The 22,226-nt window shown below is 42.8% G+C and overlaps 1 protein-coding gene across 2 annotated transcripts in view; it reads left to right on the top strand.

Annotated features, from left to right (window-relative positions):
- Window positions 1–7,272: 7,272 nt before the first annotated feature.
- Window positions 7,273–22,226, top strand: part of syt17 (synaptotagmin XVII) — a 55,708-nt gene continuing 40,754 nt past the window's right edge. The window contains exons 1-3 of one of the 2 annotated variants that reach the window (XM_028814080.2): window positions 7,273–7,393; window positions 14,846–14,863; window positions 22,041–22,189. In XM_028814080.2, coding sequence (XP_028669913.1) covers window positions 7,379–7,393; window positions 14,846–14,863; window positions 22,041–22,189 — 182 coding nt within the window. In that variant the 5' untranslated portion in view covers window positions 7,273–7,378. The remainder of the gene's footprint in view (window positions 7,394–14,845; window positions 14,864–22,040; window positions 22,190–22,226) is intronic. The other variant, XM_051933947.1, reaches the window with a different exon arrangement.

Genomic DNA, 22,226 nt, shown 5'->3' with positions numbered 1-22,226 from the left:
CAGAAGGAGAAAACCAAACTTTATAAGGAGATGGGAGCTGCTTCATATAAAGAAATACCTAGTGTTTGTGACGTTGGAGTCAGGCTACTAGATAGATATATAGACGTGAAAGGCACAATATAATAGATAGATATGAAAGGCACTAGATAGATAGATGCATAAGGCACTATATAATAGGTAGGTAGATGTGAAAGGCACTATATGAGATAGATAGATGTGAAAGGCACTATATAATAGCTAGCTGTGAAAGGCACTATATGAGATATAGATAGATGTGAAAGGCACTATATAATAGCTAGCTGTGAAAGGCACTATATGAGATATAGATAGATGGATGTGAAAGGCACTATATAATAGCTAGCTGCGAAAGGCACTATATGAGATATAGATAGATGTGAACGGCACTATATAATACATAGATATGAAGAGCACTAAATAGATAGATGCATAAGGCACTATATAATAGATAGGTGGATGTGAAAGGCAGTATATGAGATATAGATAGATAGATGTGAAAGGCTGTATATACTAGCTAGATGTGAAAGGCACTATATGAGATATACTGTAGATAGATGTGAATGGCACTATATAATTGATAGATATGAAGAGCACTATATAGTTAGATAGATGCATAAGGCACTATATAATAGACAGGTGGATGTGAAAGGCACTATATAATTGATAGATCGATGTGTAAGGCACTATATAATAGATAGATGTGAAAGGCACTAGATAGATGCATAAGGTGCTATATAATAGGTTGATGTGAAAGGCACTATATGAGATATAGATAGATAGATGTGAACGGCACTATATAATAGATAGATATGAAGAGCACTAAATAGATAGATGCATAAGGCACTATGTAATAGGTGGATGTGAAAGGCACTATATAATTGATAGATAGATGTGCAAGGCACTATATAATAGATAGATGTGAAAGGCACTATATGAGATATAGATAGATAGATGTGAAAGGCACTATGTAATAGATAGATAGATAGACACACACTATTGTCTGAACACACACCAGAATGACTAAAAAGAAAGAAATTTTAAAAAGAAAAAAAAACAAACTTCTGACTTGGAAGTCAGTTACGGTGACTCAATATACAGGCGTATTTGCCGTTGTTAATAAAGACCCTCAATCATGTTTCTTGACACACTTCTGATGAATAATTTGTGTTGGCGTGTCAGACAGAGGATGTGCAGCTTTGTTCATGATGGCCCTCAGTTTTGTTGTAATTCTCTCCTTTGCTATGACCTCCATGTGTAGTATCAATTAATCAGAGTGCAGGGTTTGGCATATTCAATTCTTACTTAGTCCTGAAGTGTTCTTCTCATGTGGTTGGAGACCTCAGTACTTCCCAATGAGAATAATATTCCCAAGATGTGGGAGTCGAGGTAAAGCTAACTGTTGCACTGAGAGAGAATTCTCCAGGAGGTCAGATGCTTGACAGTCAGACTTCACAGGAGCTTGTAGCTGCTGAAGACAACAGAGGTCTTTCAGAGGGTGGGGTCCGGTCAGTCAGGCCTTCCCCAATGCATTGTGTAACGTCACAAAATGTTGACAATCTGTTGGCGCTTGTGCTCACAAATGAAGGATCAGCCCACACATTCATCTGGATGGAGGTTTCTATTATTTGGACTAAGCTTTGACTTTATTGCCAGTCAGTGTAGTTGCTAGGAATTTTGCTTGTCATTACATCCATACTTATAAGTATGAAAATACAATTAGCAGCACAATATACAATGTATAACACCATCGTAGTATTATATGCAGTGGTATTGAATAATCATACAAGTATATTGCAAAAAGCACAAATATATAAAATAATCAGACAATGTGCTATAGAACTGCACTCCCACCCAAGTCTTTGTAAAGTAACCATACAGTAATTTAGGTTGGATGGAGGAGTTTGGAGATCAGGAACAGACTGAGGTGAATCAGAGACTATATTTAACCATAGTGACTGCTGTAGGGAAAAAAACGGTGTCTGTATCTAGAACTGTAGTTCCTGCTTTTTGTGACTGGTGAAGTTTCCGTGATTGTAATACCTGAAAGAGAAGGTTAGCCCAGTTAAGGTAGCCTTGGATTACATTTCTGTCACGTTTCCTAACCTGTGATGTACAGTAGAAGGGTCCTCACTGGAGTCCAGTTTGAAGCTCACAGTCTTTTCTGCTGTCTGAATGACATGCTGTGGCTTATACTTTAGTGAGAGCAGATGCATTTGCCATATCAGAATGTTCTAGAGAATGTGAGGATACTTTTAATAACGGCACTATAAATCTTTACCGGCACTAATTGGACAAATTACAGAGAGAGAAAACCTACCAGCAGGACTTTTGATGAGAGATGTTATGTGTTCATGCCCGTTCAGACTGTGAGTGATAGTGGTGCCAAGAAATGAAAATGATCCCACCCTGCTGACAGTGACACCGTGTACAGTACAACCAGGGGAGCAGGGGGACAGGAGTGCCACCTAAAATCCACACCATAGTCTGAACGACAATGAGTTGAAGTTTATTGTCATGTGTATGTAGTACAATGAAATTCTAATTTGCATAAATATTGACAATGATGTAATACTAGCAAAAAGATCCACTATGTGACTCAGTCCCCTCTAGTCCAGTGGTTCCCAATTTCAGGCCCACTGGTGCTGCAGGTTTTTGTTTCAACCAGTTTCACAATAAGTAAGTAATTTAATCTCCAATTGATCTCATTGTGTAATTCACTGGTCACTGATTCTCATATGTTGTGTTCAGAAAAGTGCAAGAGAGACATTTTCATTTATAAGAAATTTGATTTAAATGTTTAATTATCTTGTGTCTCTGTTCATCGTATCCTAATAATGACAGTTAAGAACAAGCAGAGCAGAGCAGACATGGTGGCAGCAGCTATGCTGTTTATGATCATTAGTAAGTAAATGGCTTAATAACCAGAAAGTGGAATGAAAATATGACAATGGTGACAATGGTGAAAGCCAAGACAAAAAACACAAAATTATTCCCATGTAACATGCACAAAGACTTCCATCCATCCATTTTCCAACCCACTGAATCTGAATACACGGTCACGGGGGTCTGCTGGAGCCAATCCCAGCCAACATAGGAACCAATCCCGGGCAGGGTGCCAACCCACCGCAGGACACACACAAACCAAGCACACACTAGGGCCAATTTAGAATTGCCAATCCACCTAACCTGCATGTCTTTGGACTGTGGGAAGAAACCCACGCAGACACGGAGAGAACATGCAAACTCCACGCAGGGAGGACCCGGGAAGCGAACCCGGGTCTCCTTACTGTGAGGCAGCAGAACTACCACTGCGCCACCATGCTGCCCTGCACAAAGACTTGCTTTACTACAATTAAAACTTAGGAAACCTGTTTTTTAAAACTTCTGGATCCACACCACAACATAGAAACAGGGAAATAATACTTTAAGTATTAAGTTAGGAGTCAAGTTAACAGCAGAAGTTGGTTGGAATGAAAATCCACGGCCACATTGGACCCCTGGGATTTAATGGAGAGCCACTCTTCTAGGGGGATGTGAAAGGGTCCGTGCCGCAGTAAACGGGGCCCATGAACAAAATGAAAGGCTTGATTCTCAAGGAGGGAGCATCCAACTTGTACTGAGGAGACAACAATTGGCATTTCTACGCATTAGACATTTATGTCAAATTCACCAACAATTAGAGGCCTATGCGGTCAGACCTGCTATTTTCACTATAAGCCTTTAACCAGGGGTGGCACAGTGGCACAGTGGTAGTGCTGCTGCTTCGCAGTAAGGAGACCTGTGGTTTGCTTCACGGGTCCTCCCTGCATGGAGTTTGCATGTTCTCCCCGTGTCTGCGTGGGTTTCCTCCCGCAGTCCAAAGACATGCAGGTTAGGTACATTGGCGACCCTAAATTGTCCCTAGTGTGTGCTTGGTGTGTGTGTGTCCTGCAGTGGGCTGGCGCCTTGCCCGGGATTTGTTCCTGCCTTGTGCCCTGTGCTAGCTGGGATTGGCACCAGCAGACCCCTGTGTTAGGATATAGCAGGTTGGATAATGGATGGATGTCTATCTATCTGTCTATTATATAGTGCCTTTCAAACCTATGTATTATAGAGGGTGTCCCAAAATTCAGGCAAGATTTCATTTGGCGCCATTTGTACAGTAAAGTGTTGCCAACGGAAAAAAAAGACAGCGTGACAACTCACAGTTCAGGGTTATTAAAAATGGAGCGCTACACGAAAGAACAATGCGTTTTCATTGTTGAGCAATATTTTAAAAATAATGAAGGTTTGGCAGCTACAGTTCGCAATTTTCATACAAAATATGGTTGGAATAGTGATTTAACTTCATCAACTGTGAAGAGATTAATTAAAAAATTCAGGGAGACTGGATCAATTAGTGATCTTAGACACTCTGGCCGTCCTTCAACAAGTCGTTCAACACAAAACATCGAAGCAGTTCATGAGAGTATTGCTGAGAGTCCAGGAACATCAATTCGGCACCGTGGTCAAGAATTGAACATTTCCAAAATCATCTTCAGCGATGAGGCTCATTTTCATCTTGATGGCTTTGTTAATCGTAAAAATTGTTGCATTTGGGGGTTCAGAAAATCCACAAAGTCTAAGGTTTATGCCATCAAGCACACGAACACCCACGCCTTGAAGGAGGAAATTGAGCGCTGCATCAAAGAAATTCAGCCACATTTATGCAAAGCGGTCATGGAAAATTTCGACAAAAGATTGTGTATGTGCCAGCAAAGCCGTGGAGGCCATTTACCCGATAGGCTATTCCATACATAACCCTATACTGTATACTTTATGAATCAATTAAAATTTTACAATTTTTAATTAAAAACCTGTGTTCTCTATCAAAATTACTTCTTGCGTGAATTTTGGGACACCCTATATAATGCCTTTCATGTCTGTCTATCTATCGCAGTGGGTAGCACTGCTGCCTCGCTGTAAGGAGACCCGGCTTCGCTTCCCGGGTCCTCCCTGCGTGAAGTTTGCATGTTCTCCCCATTTCTGCGTGGGTTTCCTCCCGCAGTCCAAAGACATGCTGGTTAGGTCCATTGGCGATCCTAAATTGTCCCTAGTGGGGGGGGGGGGGGGGTGCCCTGTGTTGGGCTGGCGCCCTGCCTGGGATTTTTTCCTGCCTTGCGCTATGTGTTAGCTGGGATTGGCTCCAGCAGACCCCGTGACCCTGTATTAGGATATAGCGGGTTGGATGATGACTGACCCTTAACCAGCTTTTCCGTGGGACCCCAAATCTTAATGAGGATCCCTCTAGATGTGTCTGAGCAGCCATTCCTTTAAAACAAGTCAAGTACAGTATGTGAGAAAATAGGGACAGCAAGTGAGCCCTGTAATTGCAGGGGAGACACAAGCAGGAAAGAGAATGTCACACAGAGTGAGAGTGAGCACGTCAGGGTGTGTTTGAACAAAAACTAAAAAGCTGAGTTGTTGGTTTTTGATTTGAATGATAGCTGAGACAAAGCCACTGACGACTAGAGGTGATCTCAAAGACCACAAGTCTAATGGCTGGCACCAGAATGTTTCACTGGGCCTGTGCAATAAATAAATTGGAAGCAGCAGCCAGATTACAAGTCTTCACCTTATCAATAATGTCGGAGAAATGGTCAACTAACTGCTAGGCACATAGTGAACCAGTAGTGAGACAAGAACTGCTCGTCTCGAACCACCCTTACTTAAACGAAGAGGACGACATGCATCAAGACTCTTTGCAGTGTTGGCTCCTCAGTGGTGGAACAAACTTCCTCTTGCTGTACGAACAGCGGAGACCCTCACTGTCTTCAAACGTCGTCTGAAGACACACTTCTTTCAACAGCACTTGGACTAAAGTCCCCATACTTTTTTTTTTTTTTTTATACCCTTTTCTCAAAAAAAAAAAATTTTTTTGTACTAACAACTTACTATTTTCTTCTAGCATGGTTTTGTGTACAACTTGGTCAGCGGTAACTTGTTTAATGACAGTAGATTTAATCCTAGCCTTAAAGACTGAAGAACAGTCGTAGACTACTAAGCACTGTTGTAAGTTGCTCTGGATAAGAGCGTCTGCTAAATGATGTAAATGTAAATGTAAATGTAGTGACCATGAATTTGAAAGCCTTCTTCTTGGAGAAGGATAAAGTGGAGAACCCAGCCTAATGGATAACAGACCTTCTGACAATGGCCTGCTGATCGCTTTTATGAAATTGGGATGTGTAAGAGCACCAGGACGAATCCCACACATACACAGAGAGTACCTGGGACGACAACTTCAGTCTCTTTGTTGCAAGGCCATCGTGGTACCACTGCACCGCTGTGCTGCCTCTGTTCAATAAGTAAAATAAGTGAAATAAAACTCTTTTTAGATTATCTTCAGCAAAATGGGCATTATGCAGTCAAAACTGTTATCCGATTCCAAAGGGTTGGTAACACGACACATACACACCAAAGCGGTTTGCCCCAGTTCAAAATATCAATACAGCCCGTAAAATGCATATATGTGCCCGTAGTACTAGGATCAAGCCAGCAGGGGTCAGCGTTTAACTACTTTGTACTGCAGAAGGCGCTTCCTCTCCCGTTATGTTTGCATTTATCATCCTGTCGGTTTTATTAAAAGCTTTGCACATTTGTTTACTTTAGCTTGGCACATTTTATTAAACAACACCAACACAACAAACATTCGAGCGGCTGTTATAGAAGTATAATCATATATAGCGCTGCAGATTATGAAACAGGAATAAAGTAATAGATATGAAAGACACTAAATAATAGAACGATATTGAAGGCGCTATATAAGATATGTTTGTAGAAAAGAACACTATATAATTTACTGTAGATACGCATGAAAGTTCTTCGATGAGACAGAAATGAAGAAACGAATATAAGCAGCGAATAAGATGTGTGATAGATAAGAAAGTCACTAGTATGAGATAGATTAAAAATGCGCTGTATTACAGGTTGACACTTTTTACATTTTAACACATTTATTGAATTAATAAAAAATAATTATCAAAAAGAACATCATAAAACGACGCTATATAACAAAAGAACGCATTCAAGCGTTATTTACAATCTGATAATAAATGAACAATACGTTGTTTAATCTGAATGTGCCCGAGAAGGACCGAAAGACGGCAGACCGTCTTGATGTTTGGGAGCCTCGGCGAGCGGCAGGCTTGTGACGGTCCACACAAGGAGGCAAGAGATCGACTGAGAGCGAGCGAGAGAGAGAGAGAGCGAGAGCGCGCGCAACGGAGACAGGGAGGAGGAGGAGGAAGAAGAAGGGCGAGCAGTAGGCACACGAGGACGGCGGCGCTGCGTGCTGGGGACGGAAAGGAGCTGAGCTGCTCCCTTCTGGAGCCGAGCGGCCGGCATGGCTTACATACAGGTAGGACGGCGTCTTCTGAACTGACCTGACTTGGATGTGTGTTGTGCGAGCGAGTGGGCTGTTCACTAAGAATAAAGCGGTGCACGAGACAGAAATCCCAGGTTTGCGTCTCTTCTGTTAGTCGCGTCACCTCACTAACATTAACCTGCTGTCTGCGGCCGTGTCATCTCCTCAGGTGGAATTTACTTTTAAGTTCATTTTAATAAAGTGTTTCTGTAAATTGTGCTGAACTGAAGCTTAGCTGATGTTCAACAAACAACAGGTAGCAGAGGAGTAGTGGCGGGTTGTTCCGCGTCACAGAGCGCCGCTGTTGGCTGCTGAGTGGCCGGACGGAAGGTCCATCTTGCTGGCCGCGACATTCGTCTGCTAGTTGACAGCGACAAGCACTTGGCCTCCTGGCCACTGGCATGAAGCTCGTCCTGGCGTTTCATTGTCGGACCCGCAGAAGATGCGCTTCACCTGCCCGCTCCGCCCGGCTCGTCTGCCAGTTGCTGCTGTTGCGGTCTGCATGAACAGAACGAGAGACAGGCGGTTTGGACGGGCGCTGATGGCGCTGGGTTACGCGGTCCATTCCACGGAGGGGCTTCACCTTCATTAACAGCCGAATTCGTTTTGGGAATTCGTTGACGGCGGCTTTCCTGCACGGTTTCAATTACGTAGAGGGTTTTTCAGCGGGTATGCCATATGCTAGAGCCGTTCGGCTCATGTGAATTGGGGTCACTAAATTGTTCCTTTAACACAGAATTGGGGTTTCTAAATTGTTCCTTTAAGGCAGAATTGGGGTCTCTAAATTGTTCCTTTATGACAGTGTGTTTTGTTTCTGTGCCCAGGGATTTGAGCTGCGGCTCGCCCACAGAAGGTTCATGCATGGTCTCAAATATTATGTGGGATTGGCTTTTAAGCATTTGCCGTTTAAAAATGATTCCCGATACTCCTTGTCCAGTCCCATGCAGCACCAGTGACGTTTAACAAACAAACAATAATTATATGTTATAGCACTTGTGCATAAGGGGAATACAATTGTTTTTGTAAACTTTTTTTACAGTTGGAGCCCAGGCAGGTGAATAGGCTCACTCAGGGTCACCCAGTGACTTAAAAGTAAGGAGAGAACAAGCAAAGTTTGTGATCCAAACCCTTAAACTCCTAAAAAATAAATGTGCCAAAGCCATTCTTCAGAGTGACTACTCTTCAGGGTAACTACTTTTGGTTCCCAAAATTACCATCCACATGAAGATTCCAGAAACAACCTTACTGTGTTTAGATCCATTACAGGCATCATAAAGAGTTGTGAATAGATGAAAGCAAATTTAAGGAATATCTCCTGGTTTTTTTTAAAAAAAAAGACCCTGGCTGAATACAATAACAGGGGTTTCTTAATCTGTCAGTAAAGATTTTCTGTTTTTGTTCCATTCAAACCAAAAGAATCCATTTCTTATGCAAAGACCCCTTCCCAGAATGAAATGGTTCTTTGTCAAGCTTTGGTTCAATGAGGAACCACACAACCCAGTAAACTGCCATTACAGAACCAGTATAGAGTCTTCTATTTTCTTTAAAGAACAGCAGTTGTTATCTTGTATAATTCTCTGTTCTTATGTATAAGTATCACCTTTGCTCATTTTAAAGATATGTAGTTATAATTCTTTACACATCTTTTCTATTCAGATCTGAGCATTAGTGGTATTCATGGTCACCCAGAGATTTGTTTCACATTCCAGTTCTTTAGCCACCGAGGCATATGACATTTTCATTAATTTCATCTTCTTCTTCTTCTTTCGGACTCTCCCGTTAGGACAACAACAACATTTATTTCTAGAGTACATTTTCATACAAATAATGGAGCTCAAAGTGCTTTACATGATGAAGAAAGAGAAAAAAGACAAATAAGAATTAAAATTAGGGAACACTAATTAACATAGAATAAAAGTAAGGTCCGATGGCCAGGAGGACAGAAATAAATAAATAAAATCTGCAGGGGGTCCGAGGCCACGAGACCACCCAGCCCCCTCTAGGCATTCTACCTGACATCAATGACCTCACAATCAGTCCTCATGGTATTCAGGGTTCTCATGGAAGAATTTGATGATGACGGTCATGTGGAATTCTGGCCTTCAATCTATCAGTGTAGGGACATCGCGGTGCTTTGATCAGGGTGGTGGTGGTGCAGATCACAGAAAACCGGAAAAAGAACAGCAGAGAGAGTAGGAGCTAGTACGGATTATGGAGTCACCATTAATAATAATGATAATTTATTGAACATACAGAGCATTAGGATTAAACTAAGATGAAGCTACGAGAAAGTCATGTTACAGTAATGTGATTTCAGCAGTGTTTTAAAGTGCTCCACCGTATTAGCCTGGTGAATTCCTATTGGCAAGCTTTTCCAGATTTGAGGTGCCTAACAGCAGAAGGCCGCCCGCCTCACCACTTCTTTTAAGTTTAGTTCTTGGAATTCTAAGTAGACACTCATTTGAAGATCTAAGGTTACAATTTGGAGAGTAAGATGTAAGACATTACGAAAAATAAGATGGAGCAGATTGTTTAAGGCTTTGTAAACCATCAGCAGTATTTTAAAGTCAATTCTAAATGACACAGGTAACCAGTGTAGTGACACAGCGGATCATCTTCTTCCATCTCTTCTTGTCCTCGTCATCTTGTTCTGTCACCCCCATCACCTGCATGTCCTCTCTCAGCGCATCTGTAAACCTTTTTCTTAGGCCTTCCTCTTTTCCTCTTACCTGGCAGCTCTATCCTTAGCACCCTTCTCCCAGTATACCCAGCATCTCTCCTCTGCACAGCTCACCTGTCAGACTTTGTCTCCCAACTGTCCAACTTGAGGTGACCCTCTAATGTCCTCGTTCCTAATCTAATCCATCCTCATCACATCCAATGTAAATCTTAGCATCTTTATGTCTTTCAGGGCTGAGGTTGACTTTTGTCAAAAGGAAGAGTTGACAATGGTAATCAACTGTAAACTGTGACAAAACCCACCGCTACATTTTATTTGGACTCTCGTTGCTAGAAGGAAAGTTAGATTCAGTGGTTTGACTGAGATTCCCTGCGCTCTCGTGAGTAGCAAGGCGCACACAATGGCAAAAATGGCACTGACATCTGGCGAGAGATCAAAGCGAATGTGTAAAGCAAAATACTCCATGGACGATGTTGTTGCCTATTATCTCAGAACTGTACTATGACTTGTCAGACTCAAGTTTCTGATACAAGTGATCAAAGGTTCCAGCTTCAGCTGATTGGTCCCCAGCTAGTCGTGGTACTGACAATGTTCGCCAGGGAGGACTGCCACTTAACAATGATAAGAGGTAGAAACCAGATTGTAATGCACTGCAACCGTGTCCCAGCCACGCAAAGAGAGCCTGGCAGCAAGCAAACCGCACATTCTTGGCAAACTGATAGCCACAGCATGCAGCAACGGACGTTTTATGTTGACTTCTGAGTGAAACCGTTGCTTTTTGGAAAAAATATTCAGCCCTCAAAGAGTTAACTCTGCCACCTCCAGCTGTGTCCCGTGTGCCACCGTCTCTAGCCCATATAACGGAGCTGGTCTCACTGCTGTCCTGTAGACCTTCCCTATCACTTTTGCTGATCCCCATCTGTCACCAATCACTCCTGACACTCTTCTCCACCCTGCCTGCACTCTCTTTTTCACCTCTCTTCCACAATCCCCATTACTCTGTATCAATATCAATAGTGAATATGCGGACAATACAAATTTTCATTAATTTCATCTGCTATAAGAATAAAAAATGCATTACAGAGTCAGTGGAGTCAGGAAACACCCAGTCCTTTAAGGGATGGCAGCCCATTGCAGAGACCATAAACAGAGACTTGTAAGTGCTGGCCGCTTTGGTGTCTATTTGTCGTGCTACAGGGAGCCGCTGGAACACGAGGAGAACAAGCAGACATCACAACGCCCCTTACCTTGTGTAGTGTCTTTCTGAAGCGATCGTCATTGCAGTGCATGTAATAGCGAGGGGTGATCACAGAGGGGGAGTGAAGCGACTTCTCTCAGGTTACCCACCATGCCAGGCTGACCTGGCATCCGTTCCGTATCAGCTGGGTCACAGTACACCTGCTTTTCTTTTTCATTCGCCTCACCTTCTACACCATTAGGAAATGAACGTTTCTGTTTGTCCAGTTTCTGAACCTGCTTATTTTATGACAGGATTGCACAAACTGGAGCCTGTCCCAGTAGCACTGGACGCCAGGCGTGGGGAGTATGCCGATTACGCTGTAGCACACTCCCCTCACACCCTGACTCCTAAACGGCTAATCCAGGGTCATTTTTAAACCCAACCTGCTCATCCATTAGACAACCTGAAGCAAAAATGTGAACACAGGGAGAACAAGCTAAGATTTGAACCCGGCTGTTACAATTGTGAGGCAGCATTTGCACCAACTATAACAACATTTATTTCTTTAGCACATTTTCATACAAATAATGTAGCTCAAAGTGCTTTACATGAGGAAGAAAGAGAAAAAAGACAAAGTAAGAATTAAAATAAGACAACATTAATTAACACAGAGTAAGAGTAAGGCCCGATGGCCAGGGGGGACAGAAAAAAACAAAAAAAAAACTGGAGAGAAAAAAAATAAAATCTGCAGGGGTTCCAGACCATGAGACCGCCCAGTCCCCTCTGGGCATTCTACCTAACATAAATGAACAGCCCTCTTTGTATTTCGGGTTACCACTGGAAGGACTTGATGATGATGGTCATGCAGACTTCTGGCTTTTAATCCATCAATGTAGGAACATCATGATGCTTTGATCAGGTGGTGGTGGTGCAGGTCGCCACCACAGAAAACCGGGAAAAGAAACAGAAGAGAGAGTAGGGGTTAGTACGGATTTTAGAGCCACCATGAATAGTTATTATAATGAATTGAATATACAGAGCATCAGGATTAAATTAAAGTGAAGTTATGAGAAGGCCATGTTAAAGTAACGTGTTGTTAGCAGTTTTTTAAAGTGCTCCACTGTATTCCTATTGGAATAACAATAACACACTGAAGTTTAGTGACCGGCATTCACAGAAGTGCGGTGCAGTGAGGGAGACTGAAGTGACAGCCTTGCCATTTACAGTTCAGCGGTTTACCCACTAGGCCTTCCCCTGATGCCGCGTCTGCCAGGGAGAAGCCGGCTTGTTTTCTTGTGATTTGATTTCTCATTTTTCTTGTGTGATGAATTGTCAGTCACTGCCTTTGTTTCTTCTTTCCGTTTGTTCCATGGCCCTCGTGTTTATTTTCGCCTGCCATCCTCTTCTTGGTTGATGAGTTCACCTGCACGTCTGAACAGCAAGCCACCTGTCTGCCTCCTTGTGCCGTTCGTTCCCTGGGCAGTTGAGCCGGACATTGGAGCGGTTGGCTTGTTTCTTCTCTTCTTGATGATCTTCTTTTTTCATGTCACCTGTTTGAATTGGAGGAGAGAGGTTGTGGTGGGGGGGGGGGGGGGGGTTGGGGGGAGGAGGGGCTTGAGGGGTCAGTATTTCGTCCACTGTTGCCATGGTGCTGGTTACCGCTAATTGCAGAAGCAACATTAAGAGGGTGTGCCTGTCAGCCTTATGGATTTCTTACACCCTTACTGCTCTTCAGCCTCCTCCTCGTGGGCCTCAGCTGAGTGGGCCATTTGCTCAGGGAGGATGCTGGGTGCTTTTTTTTTTTTTTTTTTTTTTTTTCTCCCAAAGCCTCTCAGCCCCTCTGCTTAGACGCGGCACTGATTGGAAGAAGACAACATAGAGTGAGCTGCTGCTGCTTGTGACACGTAGGCATCTGCCGATTGGAGGAGCAAATCCGGTGTGTGTAGTAAGTCAGCATGGCTGGGCACTGACCCCACGATGGATGGGCCTGTTGTACCTGCCTTTCTGGTTTGGGCAAAGGATAGGAGAGCTATCTCTTAAAAAAAAAAAAAAAAAAAAAACACAAAAGGGTTCCCTTTATTTCCCCATTACTTTTAAGAGATGATACAATACAATACAATTTATTTTTGTGTAGCCCAAAATCACACAAGAAGTGCCGCAATGGGCTTTAACAGGCCCTGCCTCTTCACAGCCCCCCAGCCTTGACTCTCTAAAAAGACAAGGAAAAATTCCCAATAAAAATCCTTGTAGGGAAAAAATGGAAGAAACCTCTGGAAAGGCAGTTCAAAATAGAGACCCCTTTCCAGGTAGGTTGGGCGTGCAGTGGGTGTCAAAAAAAAGGGGAGTCAATACAATACAATACACAGAACAGAACAACAAGTCATCCTCAATACAGTATAAAAATATTACAAGTACGGAGCACGATTTAACAGTAGATGATATCCCATAATACGATTCAGATTTGTTTAGAGTCCTAGAGACCTCGGCCATTAAGCTGCCTCCCCCAATTGGCCATTCCACAGCTGAGCCAGCCAATCCGATGAAAGGAACCCTCTACCCAACGATTAATGCAATCCTCCATCAGAGATGACTTTACCTTAGGCAGGCAAAACAACTTGGCAGGTGGGCCGTGGCAACTAGTGCCACATGTGAGTACCGAGAAGAGAAACAGAATAAGTGAGGGTTAGTAACAAATTAGAACTCTCAACACTAACTAACAACAGAGATGCAGTCTGTACAGTTAATCAGCAGCTCTAGTCAGGGTGTGCTAAACACTTCAGCTGGGATTTGAAAGCTGAGACCGAAGGGGCATTTCTTACAGTAGCAGGCAGACCACTCCACAGTTTAGGGGCCCCCTATAACTAAAAACTCGACCTCCCATTGTTATTTTATTAATCCTTAGAATCATAAGCAGACCGGCATCTTGAGATCTTAATGTGCGCTCAGGTGTGTAAGTCATGATAAGTTCAGACAAGTAAGCCGGACCTCGGCCATTTTAAGTTTTACAGTATATGTTAAAAAGAGGATTTTGAAATCTGCCCTAAACTTAACTGGGAGCGAGTGTAAGGATTTAAGAACTGGAGTTATGTGTTTGTATTTTCTTTTTCTTGTAATAATTCTTTCAGCAGCATTTTGGATTAACTGGAGGCTGAATAAAGAACAGTTTGAACATCCAGTGAACACCGCATTGCAGTAGTCAATCCTACTAGAAATAAATGCATGAATTAATTTCTCAGAATCCTGTTTATTTAGAAAGAACCTTAATTTCCCAACATTTTTAAGATGGAAGAAACCTGATTTGGACAACTTTGTAATGTATGCTTTAAATGACCTGCTAGAGTCCAAGAGAACACCAAGATTGCGGGCTGATCTTCGCTGTTAAGCAGGGATGGTGTGGGCATTGCTGCGATACACATGTCACCACTGACTTGCTCAAACTATGGCCACCCAGTTCTAAGTCCACTTTTATTTCAGTAAACTCCAATGATGGTCACTAAACAATGTGTTTCTCTCTTTTTTTTTTTTGTTGGTGTCTTTACCGGTCTCCTCGTGGTTTGTGTATGCCTGTGGCTCTCTAAAAGGACAGCTGGAACCCATTGATGAGGTATGTGTCCCTCTCACCCACTTCACCCTAAATTTTATTAGTTATCCCAAGGGCCTTCCCTCCTCTGTATCCATGGTCCTTTCTGGCCTTTGTTGGATCTCCAAGCAGTATAACATGCCCTTGAAAAGTATTCACCACCCCCCCTTGGAAGTTTTTATTTTATTGTTTTACTAGCTGAAATTCCCAGCATTGCCCGGGAGGAAAATAAAGTGTTTTTTTTAATTGTTTGAGAAAAATATAATAAAAAAAAAACACAACTTTAAAAATAAAAAAAATGAACAAACAATGAAGTCTGACGAATGTGCTTGTCTTGCGGTCTTGTATGTACGTTATCATCCAGTTGGCACTCGGAACTGGACGACTCTATTTAATTTCAAAAGCAACAGGGGCGCAGTGGCACTCAAACATAGAGAATGCTAGCAGTCACCTCCAGCTCGCCCTCTGGTGGTCGTTCCGAGTGTCAACTGGATGATGACATGCATACAAGACTGCAAGATCAGACCCCACCGTACCCAGAAGGGAGGGTGGGTTAGGGTTGATTTTACCCTACAGTAATTTTAGTCGACCAATGAGAAACATGTGTACCAAGTTTCATGAAATTCGTGCCAGCCGTTCGTAACTGATGCTGGAACATGCATACATACACACACACACATACATTGACTTTTATAAAATACTCACTTCTCTCACCAACCACCGTGTGGGTGCTACGTGCTAGTCACTTCCCGGCTCTGCCGCTTGCGTATATGGTTGCGGATGTACAATTTAAACAGATTGTTATTTTTATGGGAATTGTTACATATACATAATAGAACTAACTAATTATCCACAGTAAAAAATAGTAAAACGTAATAAATTGAATGTAAATTATGTTTCATGTTGCGTTAGAGCTATTTGTTGCGTTGTATGTTTTCATTCTGTTTGGCTTTGAAATTAACACGCAAATACTTTTTAAACTTTTACTGTAAAACTTAAGTAAAAACTATATTTGGAATTAACTTTTCGTCAATATCGTATTAAATTTTGATTCTGTGTTTGAAGTTACATCGTGACAACGCAACGTATAACTGCCCGTGAGTGAATATCGTTTCTTTCTCTCTATTAAATAAAACGACTTTTTCGAAAGGTTTGTCCCTGTGATTTGTTAATTGTCATAGCAAAAGCTATTCTAACGGGAAACTGTAAACGTTTTAATACGAATGGCATATCAAGATCTCCTTTGGTATCTAATGTTATCACTGAAGATGGACTACATGACCTTTCTTGTCGCTTGTTAAAATTTTATATGTCAGAATTATTTGACCAATTTTGAACACAACTAATCTTGTCCTATTGCATAGCACTCTCTCAGACATAAATTACTCAATAACATTACGATACATCCTTCTTTCAACAGTAATTTGTGCGCTGGCAGACCAGACAGTGTTAATGGTTGTAGATATTCTACGTGATATTGTAAGCTGATATTTCATCTTCCGCACCATCACCACCAACTCTTTCAGCAGAGTCTATTGATACGCGTTTAACCAATTTGCCGTGTAACCGATCAACAATTTTTGCGTTAATTCATTTGACTTCATCGTTTTTCTGTGCTAGGATTGCCCGTGTACTCAATTCTTCTGTTGATAACCCTTTGGGATGAAATTCTTCAATAAGATTTGGACATAATATGTCTTCTTTTATTGGGAACTTAAAGTGAGGAAAACGTAAAAATGTATAAGAGCTGAGAGTGCAGGAAGTGTGTCTGACAAAAGCATTCACACGTATGAGAGCTAAGTGGACTGCGGGTGTGGGCCGTGAACCGGAAATGGTGGAGAGGAGGGCGGGACTTGTGAAAATCTCATGGCAATTGTCTCGTCTCAAGATTTTCTTTTATAATAAAGAGATAACATTTAATCACAATGGATTTAATTTGGCATTTTGACACTGATCAACAGAGAAAGACTCTTTAATATCAAAGTGAGAAAAGATCTCCACAAAGTCCTCTGAATTAATTTCAAATATCAACCACAGAATCTTAATTGCTGGCATTAAGTATTCACAGACTGTAAGTCAGTATTTAGTAGACGGACGCCATGACAGGCTTGAGTCTGTGTACACGGGTCTTTCTTTCTATATTGACTTTCCACATCTGCACACTGCCATTTTTCTCAATTCTTCTTTTCAAAACTGCTGAAGGTCTCTCTGTTGTTGTGCTGATCACAAACAGATGGCCATTTTCAAGTCTAGCCACAATTCTCAATTAGAATGAGATCTGGACTCGGACTCGGACACTCCAGGACATTCACATTGTTGTTTTGAAGCCATTCCAGTGTAGCTTTGGCTTTATGCTTGAGGTCACTGTCTTGCTAGCAAACAAATGTGCAGATTTCTGGCCGACCCTAGGATTTCCCATATTTTGCTGCTTTCATTTTCCCTGACAAGCCTTCCAGAGCCTGCTGCAGAGATACATCCCCACAGCCTGATGCTGCCGCCACCATGCTTACGGATTGGTGTGTTTTTTGATAGTGTGTCATGGCGTTTAGCCTGATGGCCAAATAGCTCAATTTTGGTCTCGTCAGACTACAGAACCTTCTTCCAGGTGACATGTCCCCATTTGGCCTTCTACTGAGATGTCCTGTGTGTGTGTGTTTTTGTTTTTCTGTTTGCCACTCTCCTATAAAGCTGTGACAAGTGAAGTACCCAAGCAATAGCTGTTGTCTGTGCAGCTTCTCCAATGTCTTCCACTGTAGCTTGTGACTCCTTCAGAGTTCTCAGAAGTCCCAAAGGTGGCCCCCTTCCTTGTTATCATCAGTTCTTGTGGAGGGCCTGCTCAAGCAGATTTACTGCTGTGCCACACTCTTTCCATGATTGATTTAACTTGACTATTTTCTTGTCCCCATCGCCTCACTTGTGCTTTCATTGAGTTGCTTGAGTGTTATTTAGTCAATTAGGCAACCATACTGACTCACCGAAAACTGGACCTTCCAGATTCATACAATCAGTTACACAAGAAATCTGAACAAACTAGTGGGGACCATTCAGTCCACCCTTTCATTTAGCTGATAGCTTAACTGTCCCCATATCTCATCCAGATTCTTTATAAAGGCTGTCAAGGTTTCTGCTTCAACTCCATGTCTCTCTAGTTTTGTTCCAGGGTCCCACAACTCTTTGCATGTAGAAGTGCTTCGTGGCTTCAGTTTTAAATGCACGTCCCCTTCATTTCTACTGATGTCCTCGACGTACCTGATTTACCCTTAAGCTGATTGACTTTATCAATGCCTGGATTGGGTCCCCACACCATCCTCTGTGCTCGAGACTAAATCGGGTTTAGTTCTCTGAGTCTATCACAGTAGCACATGTCCTTAAGTCCCATGATGCACCTGGTTGCTCTCCTCTGCACAGCTTCAAGTGCTGCTATGTCTTTTTTGTATCATGGTGACCAGAACTGCACACAGGACTCCAGATGAGGTCCCACTGATGCATTATATAGTTTAAGCATAACATCCCTTGACTTAAATTCATCAGTTTTTATGATATAACCTGACAATTGCCTTTTTAATCGCTTCTGTGCATTGCTTAGTTGATGAAAATGTTGCATCAACATAAACCCCTAAATCCTTTTCAGAGTCCAGTTCAGTTGAAACCCCAGACAGGTGATCTCCATTGAACTAATGATGGGACTTAATACCATTTGGCAACACCAGTAATGATTAAGGAGTGAATATTTATGTCATTGGCGGAGTGGTGGCTCTGAGGCTAGGGATCTGCACTGGCAATCGGAAGGTTGCTGGTTCGAATCCCGTAAATGCCAATAGGGACTCTGCTCTATTGGGCCCTTGAGCGAGGCCCTTAACATGCAATTGCTAAGCACTTTGAGTAGTGAGAAAAGCACTATATAAATGCAAAGGATTATTTTGTGTTTTATTCTTTAATTAATTTCGGCCATTTTGCAGAGATCTATTCTCACTTTGATAGTAAAAAGACTTTTTCTATTGATCACCATCAAAAAAGCCAAATGAAATCCACTGGGGTTCAATGCTTTATAACAATCAAAAGTGAAAACATTCAAGAGGGTGAAAACGTTTTAAAGGCACTGTGGCTATTTTTGGGACTCACACTCCTCTCTCACCCCTTTCTGTCTGTCAGCTTTATGCTCTCCACTGCCCAGTGGGTCCCAAGAGTTTGGTTTGCTTACTTATGTCAGGAAAGGACCCTACTTGTACTGATAGGCACAGTCCAGACATTTCTCCCTTTATTTTTCGCTCTGTATGATGAGCTCCCAGTATTTTTTAATTAGTTCATTTGCCTTGCTCATGGTTTCTGCAGCACCATTTGTCTCAGTTACTTTTCCTTTTGAATTCCTGCCCGTGGCCCATTACTCTGCCATTTTGTCTAATCTGAGCTGTTGTTTTACCTTCATAGCTCACATTATGTAACTTCTTGACATCCCCCTTGAATATTGGATCATTGCTTCATGTTGGCTTTTGTGATATTTCAGATTTTTTTAAGGAATTGGGATGCAGCACCTCCTTCAGGCAGATATTGCAATGCCTTGTCCTGGAACTAAAGGGACAATGGAGCTCCTGAATGACTTTCTGCTTTAGTGTTGTCTGTGTTTATTTTAATTTTCATTCATGTTTTTTCTATACTGCTCAAAAATTTAAAGGAACACTTTTTAATGACCTGGTTTCGCTTCCCGGGTCCTCCCTGCATGGAGTTTGCATGTTCTCCTTGTGTCTGCATGGGTTTCCTCCCACAGTCCAAAGACATGCAGGTTAGGTGCATTGGCGATTCTAAATTGTCCCTAGTGTGTGTGTGCCCTGTGGTGGTCTGGCACCCTGCCCGGGGTTTGTTCCTGCCATGCACCCTGTGCTGGCTGGGATTGGCTCCAGCGGACCCCCGTGACCCTCTGTTAGGATATAGTGGGTTGGACGATGACTGACTGACTGGCTTTTTAATGAGAGTATAGCATCAAGTCAATGAAACTTGTGGGCTATTGATCAGGTCAGTTAAGTAGCAGAGGGGCTTGTTCATCAGTTTCAGGGTTAGGGGTACGGGTAGGGTTAGGGTTAAATTAAAAACAGGTGCACTAGACGGGCAACAATGAGACAACCCCCAAAACAGGAATGAATGGTTTAACAGGTGGAGGGAGGCCACTGACATTTTTCCCTACTCATCTGTTTTGTCACTCATTTTGCATTTGGCTATGGTCAGTGTCACTACTGGTAGCATGAGGCGATACCTGGACCCTACAGAGCTGGCACAGGTAGTCTAACTTCTCCAGGATGGCATTGCCAAAAGGTTTGCTGTGTCTCTCAGCACAGTCTCAAGGGCATGGAGGAGATTCCAGGAGACAGACAGGCAGTTACTCTAGGAGGCCTGGACAGCGCCCCTCGTAGAAGGTCCTTCACCCTTCAGCAGGACCCACCGGCAAGGAGGAACAGGATGAGCACTAGCAGAGCCTACAAAATGACCTCCAGCATGCTGGCCGACCACTGGTGTGAATGTCTCTGACCAAACAATCAGAAACAGACTTCATGAGGGTGGTGTGAGGGCCCAACGTCCTCTAGTGGGCACCATGGAGCTCAATTGGCATTTGCCATAGAATACCAGAATTGGCATCTTGTGCTTTTCACAGATGAGTGCAGGTTCACCCTGAGCACATGTGACAGATGTGAAAGGGTCTGGAGAAGCCGTGGAGAACCTTATGGTGCCTGTAACATCATTCAACATGACCGGTTTGGTGGTGGGTCAGTGATGTTCTGGGGAGGGAGGCATATCCATGGAGGGACACACAGACCTCTACAGGCTAGACAACAGCACCTTGATTGCCATTAGGCATCAGGATGAAATCCTTGGCCCCATTGTCAGACCCTATGCTGGTACAGTGGCTCCTGGGTTGCTCCTGGTGCACGACAATGCCTGGCCTCATGTGGCGAGAGGATGAAGGACTTGATCCCATTGACTGCCCCCCACGCTCACTCTCCTGACCTCAATCCAATAGAACACCTCTGGGTGGGACATTATGTTTTGGTCCATCTGACGCCACCAGGTTGCACTTCATACTGTCCAGGAGCTCAGTGATGTCCTGGTCCAGATCTGGGAGGAGATCCCCCCAGGACACCATCTGTCATCTCATTAGGTGCATGCCCCACCATCCCCACCTATAATGTTGTCAGGCATGCATACTAGCACGGGTTGTGGGGGGTAGGGGGCATACAATTTGGAGTTGCTGTAATGACATTTTGGCCAAATGGACTCGCCTGATGCATCATTTTTTCCCTTTGATTTTCGGGGTGTCTTTGAATTCAGCCCTCTGCAGGTTGTTCATTTTCATTTCCATCTAACGATGTGCCATCCTTTCGTTCCTAACACATCACCATATCAGTCCATGTCACTAGAGATGTCCAACAGGATTTTTTTTTTACCCATTGAGATCTGGTGCATTTTCAAAGTGTTCCTTTAACTTTTTTGAGCAGTTTTTTATGGGATGCTAATAGAAATTGCAAAAGATCAGAATGAAGTCCGGATGTGCCACAGTGTAAGGTAGCAGCACCAATCATAGTGCCACCCTCCACAACTTTAATTAAGCTTTATTTTATATACCTGACCACAGCTCTGTGCAGGGACTGGTACTTTTCTCCCTCATGGCTCCTGGCACCAGGATTTGATTCCTAACACAAATCTGATTCAGGCAATAGGCCTGTGAGATTATAGTTCATCTCATGGGCAGCGTGATGCTCCATGGGTTTGATTTTTCCGCGCAGTCACTGTCTATGTTGTCTTCACTTGCCCCTTCTTTGCTCCTGTGGGTTTTCTTCAGATGTTCAGGTTTTCTCCCACCTCCCTAAGATATGGCCAAGTGCGGAGGAATGTGAGTGGTCAGATTTCCCCCGTGGGACAACCAAGTTCTGTCTACAGTGCAGTGAATTCAGAAAGTATTCAGACCCCTTCACTTTTTTCACCTTATGCTAAAGTCATTTAAATTATTTTTTTTTCTCATCAAACAAAACTCCATATACCTCAGAATGATAAACTGAAAATATGATTTTGAATGTGAAATTTATTAAAAATAAAAAACTAAAACCACATTGTATTCCAACCCTTTTCTATGACATTTGACCTTTGGCCATGCCCGTCTGGGAGACTCACTTAAGATTTGGTTTCATTACCTTTTTCCTTTACTGCTCTGCAGGGTTTCCTCTCCAAACTATCCAACATTTTGCTCTGCTGTTGGACCTGCCAGGCTTGCTGCCAGTCCTGCTGGGAATGTAGCTGCTGTCAGCCTAGTGATGAAGAAGTGGAAATTCTTGGACCTTTCCCTGCTCAGACTCCATCGTGGCTGTGAGTATTACTACTGTGCTGTCATTAATCATCATCA

The sequence above is a fragment of the Erpetoichthys calabaricus genome, chromosome 11, assembly GCF_900747795.2.
Source record: "Erpetoichthys calabaricus chromosome 11, fErpCal1.3, whole genome shotgun sequence".
Taxonomy (NCBI): Eukaryota; Metazoa; Chordata; class Cladistia; order Polypteriformes; family Polypteridae; genus Erpetoichthys; species Erpetoichthys calabaricus.
This window is presented reverse-complemented; position numbering and strand designations above follow the sequence as displayed.